Consider the following 7,500-nt stretch of genomic DNA (forward strand, 5'->3'; position numbering starts at 1 on the left):
AGAGACACAGAGAGACAGAGAGAGAGAGAGAGACAGAGAGAGAGAGAGAGAGACAGAGAGAGAGAGACCGAGAGAGAGAGAGAGAGAGAGAGACCGAGAGAGAGAGAGAGAGAGAGAGAGACCGAGAGAGAGAGAGAGACAGAGAGACAGAGAGAGACACAGAGAGACAGAGAGGGTGAGAGAGAGAGAGAGACACAGAGAGACAGAGAGACAGAGAGAGAGACAGAGACACAGAGAGACAGAGAGAGAGAGAGAGACAGAGAGGGTGAGAGAGAGAGCGAGAGAGAGAGAGACACAGAGAGACAGAGAGAGAGAGAAAGAGAGAGAGACAGAGAGAGAGAGAGAGAGAGAGAGAGAGAGAGAGACACAGAGAGAGACCGAGAGAGAGAGAGAGAGAGACCGAGAGAGAGAGAAAGAGACACAGAGAGAGAGAGAGACAGAGAGAGAGAGAGAGAGAGACCGAGAGAGAGAGAAAGAGACAGAGAGAGAGAGAGAGACAGAGAGAGAGAGAGAGACAGAGAGAGAGAGAGAGACAGAGAGAGAGAGAGAGACAGAAAGAAAGAGAGCGAGAGAAAGAAAGAGAGAGAGGAGACTAAAGCCCAGTTCAGACCAAAGATTCACGATGACTTGAAACTTGCAACTACTTTCACGCTCCGGCATGTGAGTGTCTATGTGCGAGTGTCTATGTGCGAGTGTCTGTGTGCGTGAGTGTCTGTGTGCGTGAGGGTGTGAGTGTGAGGGTGTGAGGGTGTGAGGGTGTGAGAGCATGTGGGTGAGAGTGTGTGTACATGCGTGCGTGTGTGCGTGTGTGCGCGTGTGTGTGTGTATGCGTGCATGTGTGTACCTGTGCATGTTGCCGTTGGTGGTGAAGGTCTGTCCACAGATGTTGCACTTGTACGGTCTCTCCCCGCTGTGGACCAGCATGTGTCGGTCGAGCGACGAGGCCGAGCTCAAACACTTCCCACAGATGCTGCAGGAGTGGTCGGTCGCCCCGGCGTCGGCGTTGTGCTGCCGAGAGGAACGGACGACATGAATACTGACACCAACAAACTACACACACGGAGCACAACTACTACTTTAACTTTACACTTAATTTAGTGTAATACTGTCCTTATTTTTGACTCCTTAACCAATCCTGTTGTCCTCTGGGTCACATTTGACCCATTTTCAAAATGTTTCCATTTCTATATATTTTTTTATTTTTTATAAAAGAACATTGAAAAAAGTGACAAAAGTAAAAAAAATAAAAATAAAAGCTTCAAAAACGTGGGGGGAAAAACAGAAAAATGTCAACAGGTGCAGGAAAAACTGTTGAAAAATGTGACAAAAACGTTGGTGGAAAAGCAACAAAAGTGTCGAAAAAGACGTCCAAAACGTTGGGGAAAAAAGTTTAAATTTGGACCCAGAAAGACTTCAAGTAGCACGGTCGACGGGAAGACAACACACGGGTTAAAGTACATCAAAGCACGTCTTTATATGGACTTTCCTAGTCGTCGTACAATCGGTGTTTACCTGTCTGATGTGCATGGTGAGCTGGTGTTGTGTTAGACAGTTCTTGTCACACAGCGGACAGATAAAAGCTAAGCTGTCGTCTTTGGTGTCCTGGGGAAAAAACACAAACGGACACACGTCAACATAAAAACAACGTAAGTAACCAGCAGCTGCCAAACAAGCTGCAATGTAACCAACAAATGTTCAGTTTTTGCCGCAGACAGACTCAAATTATTATTCTAAGTGTCTGACAACATTATGAAAGGATCCCAACAGAGATAGACCTTTTAGTTAAAGAGGAAGATCCTTTTAGTTTAACATGAAACAGCCCCAAAATCACCATCACCAAACTACACCAGACTCCATGTAAATAATCAGGACTTTTAGCGTGTATAGAGCCAGCATATCTCCACCAGACTCCATGTAAATAATCAGGACTTTTAGCGTGTATAGAGCCAGCATATCTCCACCAGACTCCATGTAAATAATCAGGACTTTTAGCGTGTATAGAGCCAGCATATCTCCACCAGACTCCATGTAAATAATCAGGACTTTTAGCGTGTATAGAGCCAGCATATTTCCACCAGACTCCATGTAAATAATCAGGACTTTTAGCGTGTATAGAGCCAGCATATTTCCACCAGACTCCATGTAAATAATCAGGACTTTTAGCGTGTATAGAGCCAGCATATCTCCACCAGACTCCATGTAAATAATCAGGACTTTTAGCGTGTATAGAGCCAGCATATTTCCACCAGACTCCATGTAAATAATCAGGACTTTTAGCGTGTATAGAGCCAGCATATCTCCACATGTAAATGGGTGAATTAAGGGTTTATTTCAACCAAACCAGAGTGGTGATTGTTGGAACAGTGGAAAGATGAACCAAGGCGGCTTTTGATAGTTTTATTTTGCTTCTGTCGACTTTGAATGAAGTGTGTTTTACGATGATAAAAGTCCTGATTATTTACATGGAGTCTGGTGGAGTTTGGTGATGGTGATTTCGGGGCTGTTTCATGTTAAATAAAAAGGATCTTACTCTTTAACTAAAAGGTCTATCTCTGTAGGTAGGGAGAGATACAGACAGGTCAAATGAAAACACACACACACACACACACACACACACACACACGCACACACACAGGAAAAGAGCACTTCCGTTTTCCTGTTTAAGCCACAAAGGAAGTGATGACGTGGCGTGGAATGCCGCAGTGCATGATGGGAGATGAGAGAGGAGGAGAAATGTACCACAACAATGAAGAGAGGAGAGGAGACAAGGGGAGGAGATGCAATGAAGAGAGGAGATCAAAACAAGGAAAGAAACGAGGAGAGGAGACGAGGAGAATGAAACAATAGAGAGGAGAGGAGACACCGAGAGGAAAGAGAAGAGGAAACAAGGAACGAAGACAACAGGAGGAGACTAAAAGAGGAGAGGAGTGAAAAGAGAGGAGGAGAAAAAAAACAAGAAAGGAAACTAAAGAGGAGAGAGGAGGCAAAGAGAGGAAACAAGAAGAAACATGGAAAGAGAGGAGACAAAGAGTGGAGAGCAGGAGAGGAAACAAAGAAACAAGGAGAAAAGATGAGGATTGTGTGTGTGTGTGTGTGTGTGTGTGTGTGTGCGTGCTTGTGTGTATGCGTGTGTGTGTGTGTGTGTGTGTATGCATGCGTGTATGTGTGTGTGTGTATGCATGCGTATGTGTGTGTGTGTGTATGCATGCGTGTGTGTGTGTGTGTGTGTGTATGCATGCGTGTGTATGCATGCGTATGCGTGCGTGTGTGTGTGTGTGTGTGTGTGTGTGTGTGTATGCGTGTGTGTGTGTGTGTGTGTGTGTGCATTAGAGGGTGACAATTTTGCGGGACTCCCGCGGGTCCCGTGATTCAGGAGTCAATTCCAGAGCGGGACGGAGCTGGAGATTAAATTAAAAAATGACGCTGCAATGCGGGGAGGGCGCCCAAAGACCGCGAGGCATTTCGTTTTAGAAAAGAGAACCACTTACAACTCCCAATACGTTTGTTGATTGGGAATACCGTGACCCACACGAAAAATATTCACTACCTAACCCTAACCCCCCCAGCAGTAGGGGTGATTCCTAAACAGATTCTTGAAAAAACTGAAAAATGACATCAAAGATACATTGAAAATTATTTAAATGTAACAATATATTAACGTTTTAAAGTACCGTATTTTCTGGACTATAAGTCGCACTTTTTTTCATACTTTGGCTGGTCCTGCGACTTATATATCAAAAAATATATATAATGTTTTTAAATGTTATTTCATGCTGAAAACATTACCGTCTACAGCCGCGAGAGGCGCTCTAGGCTTGTGACGACTATATGCTGCTCCTAAAGACAACTGAGAAAGAAAAGAAGCTGCAGGAGACTGCAGGTAGTAAAACACGCAGCCGGAAACGGTCATCGAGCAGCAGAAGGAGAGTTTGGAGTGAGAGAGAAACTTGTGAGGGACTGGAGAAAAGGTTAGTCTTACTGCAATGAAGAAAACAAAGAAAGCTAGTCGCGCTGAAATCCAGATGGCCAGAGCTGGAGGAAGGAGTCCACAGATGGGTGCTTGAACAACGTGCTGCTGGGAGAGGCTCGTCAACAGAGCTGTTACGTTACGTTAACGTAGAGGACACCTACCGTATTCAGCCCCTTGTTCTGGGGGCTGTTGGGGAGTTTAATAACTGGCCTTTCCAGATTAAATGTCTGTTCTTGGTCTTGGATTTTGCGAAATAAATGTCTAAATAAATGCGACTTATAGTCCAGTACGACTTATATGTTTTTTTCCTCTTCATGACGCATTTTTTGACTGATGCGACTTATAGTCCGGAAAATACGGTACTTAAATATATAATAAGTAAACCTAAGTCACCTAACACATACCTACAATAAGTTAACAAATAACAGTTACACTATTAACAAATAACAACTTAATGAATGTTGAGTTGGTATGCTAACCAGCTTCAAACTTTAGCAGTTCTTTTGCAGAAAAATGACCATATTTGCCTTCTCTGGCGAGATACTACACCTCTCCTGACTTATGGGATGTCCTGCACAGGAGAAACCTCTCAGATGGAGTCCAAGAGGCCTGGACACACAGGGAGGAGTTTCAAAGTGCAGACAATTTGGCTGTCCCGCCTCCCCCACCACCAGGCTACAGGGTCTTGTCCTGAACGATAGACTAGCAGAGCAAGTGTAATCTGTTTACTAGCGATCACGTGCAGTGAATGGTTAATATGCTTTTACGTCCGTTTTGGTGAGCCCAGAGGGGAAATACGGCATTTAAAAAGTAGCCTACGTTTACGGTAGCTAGCTAACGGTAGACGACAGAGAAAGGGGGATATTTTTACGTTCGTTTCAGAGCGTGTACAAAAAGCCATCTATGAGCAGTCATTGCATGTCGGGGGAATCGTGCTTCACACCGCGAGCGGGCACGTGAGCCACTCGGCAGAAAAGGGAGAAAGAAAAAAAGAGTCTGCCGCTGTCCGGAGTGACAGAGGGAAGATATTTCAGTCCGAACTGAAATGAGGAACCGAAATTTGCGTCGTAATCTGGTCCGAATACTACCGTTTGCGTAGGAACCGGATCCATAGTGGAACCGGGTTTCGGTACCCAACCCTACCCAGCAGTGAGAGACAAACTGCTCTGCAGTCACGCACGCACACACACACACACACACACACATACCAACAACATCAGCATAGCAGAGCAGCTGCTCTCGCTCCCTCGCTGCAGCTGTGGGCGCACGCGCACGCACACAAACACACACACACACACACACACACACACACACACACACAGAGTCTGATAACTTTAGACAACATAGGGAACGAAACGGGAGCGGGATGGGATTTGGGAGTATTTGTCACGGGATTTTTTTGCAGTACAGGAATTTTTTTGGGGGGGCAGTCACGTGATCGGGATGTGACGAGTTTTTTTCGTGGGCTTGAGATGGGATGGGAGCGACAATTGATTCCCGTGTCACCCTCTAGTATGCATGCGTGTGTGTGTGTGTGTATATGTGTATGCGTGCGTGTGTGTATGCTTGCGTGTGTGTGCGTGCGTGTATGCATGCCTGTGCGTGTGTGTGTGTGTGTGTGTGTGTATGTGTGCGTGTGTGTACCTGGGTGCGTCGTGCATTGCGGGTAGGCGGGGCTCTCAGGGCCCCCGTGAGCGACTTGTTGGGGGAGGGGCTTCAAGCAGAGAGGAAGAAAAGTGTCAGGCATCGTTGTAGCAACATCAGTTTACACATTCTGTCAATTCATTCATTTATATATATATATATATATATATATATATATATATATATATATATATATTACAGTCATATCACGATATTATGATATCCAAAATCTAAGACAATATCTAGTCTCATATCACGATATCTAGTCTCATATCACAATATCTAGTCTCCTAGTCTCATATCACTATATCTAGTCTCATATCACAATATCTAGTCTCCTAGTCTCATATCACGATATCTAGTCTCCTAGTCTCATATCACAATATCTAGTCTCATATCACAATATCTAGTCTCCTAGTCTCATATCACAATATCTAGTCTCCTAGTCTCATATCACAATATCTAGTCTCATATCACAAATCTAGTCTCCTAGTCTCATATCACGATATCTAGTCTCATATCACAATATCTAGTCTCATATCACAATATCTAGTCTCCTAGTCTCATATCACAATATCTAGTCTCATATCACAAATCTAGTCTCCTAGTCTCATATCACGATATCTAGTCTCCTAGTCTCATATCACATTATCTAGTCTCCTAGTCTCATATCACGATATCTAGTCTCATATCACGATATGGATATAATATCGATATATTGCCCAGCTCTATATGGCATCGCAATAACTGAACATCGCGATAGAAATCCAATCTTCGCCCGTGCATCGTTAACAAAAGCCCAAAGCGGTGTGTGTTCCTTTAAATAGTCTGTGGTCACCTCGGCGACGGCCCGGCGGAGGAGTTGGCCGACGTGACTCCGCTCTCTCCCTCGCCGTCTCCTCCGCCATCGCCGTTGATGGTCCCTGCTGCTGACATCACCGCTGACATCATGGCATTGATGGAGGACAGGTCTCCGCCTCCGTCCATCCCTCCTCCTCCTCCTCGGTCTCCGTTCTGTAGCTTCTCTCCTCCGCTCGCTGCCTCCTCCATCACTCCGTTGATCGCTACGTCGGGATATTTTGTTACAGCACATTTTCTGGGGCTAAAATGTGTCACATTTCGACTGGAGAGGGTTTTTTGCGTACGTACCTTTGAGTTTATTGCGCGTCTTCTCCTCCGTCAGCGCCGTTAGCTCCGACTCCTCGTTCAGGTCTTCTCGCTGCTCCTCTGTGCAGTTTTCCATGACTGCTGCAATATACGAACACAACAACACAAACGTTCATTTGGATTTCCGAAAACACGTTTAAGTTACTTTACTTTCGGCCTACAAAGGGATTCACCAGGCAAGACTCAGTTTATCAAATCTCAATTTATAGCCAATTTATGTGTATTCGTATCATAGGCATTGTTTTTTGTTTTTTTTAACAACCCCACAATAATCAAAACTGGCCAGTGCAACCCCCGGGACACCAGGGTCTTAACTCATCTTCTACTAAGTGCTTTTGTACCTGCGTAGGTTGCAGTACTGAGAAATACATACTGGTTGTGTAGTACCTTCATATATTATCTACATTTTATTCATAAAGACTGAGCAGAGGTTATACAACTATAAAAAGGACACACACACACAGAGCGAGAGAGAGAGACACACACACAGAGAGAGACACACACACACACACACACACACAGAGACACACACACACAGAAACACACACACACACACAGAGAAAGACAGAGAAAGACACAGAGAAACACACACACACACACACACAGAGACACACACACACACAGAGACACACACACACACACACACAGACACACACACACACACACACACACAGAGACACACACACACACACACACAGAGACACACACACACACACACA

At 44.9% G+C, this 7,500-nt stretch overlaps 1 protein-coding gene across 4 annotated transcripts in view; it reads right to left on the reverse strand.

The window, feature by feature from the left end:
- The window catches only part of LOC144537221 (ras-responsive element-binding protein 1-like), an 81,388-nt gene that overhangs the window by 31,507 nt on the left and 42,381 nt on the right, over window positions 1-7,500 (reverse strand). For all 4 annotated transcript variants that reach the window (XM_078280754.1, XM_078280751.1, XM_078280752.1 and 1 more), the window contains 5 exons: window positions 6,764-6,862; window positions 6,453-6,678; window positions 5,615-5,684; window positions 1,513-1,602; window positions 845-1,008 (listed from right to left, as the gene is read on the reverse strand). In XM_078280754.1, the coding sequence (XP_078136880.1) occupies window positions 845-1,008; window positions 1,513-1,602; window positions 5,615-5,684; window positions 6,453-6,678; window positions 6,764-6,862 (649 nt within the window). The remainder of the gene's footprint in view (window positions 1-844; window positions 1,009-1,512; window positions 1,603-5,614; window positions 5,685-6,452; window positions 6,679-6,763; window positions 6,863-7,500) is intronic.

The sequence above is a fragment of the Sander vitreus genome, chromosome 22 (assembly GCF_031162955.1).
Source record: "Sander vitreus isolate 19-12246 chromosome 22, sanVit1, whole genome shotgun sequence".
In the NCBI taxonomy this organism is placed as follows: domain Eukaryota; kingdom Metazoa; phylum Chordata; class Actinopteri; order Perciformes; family Percidae; genus Sander; species Sander vitreus.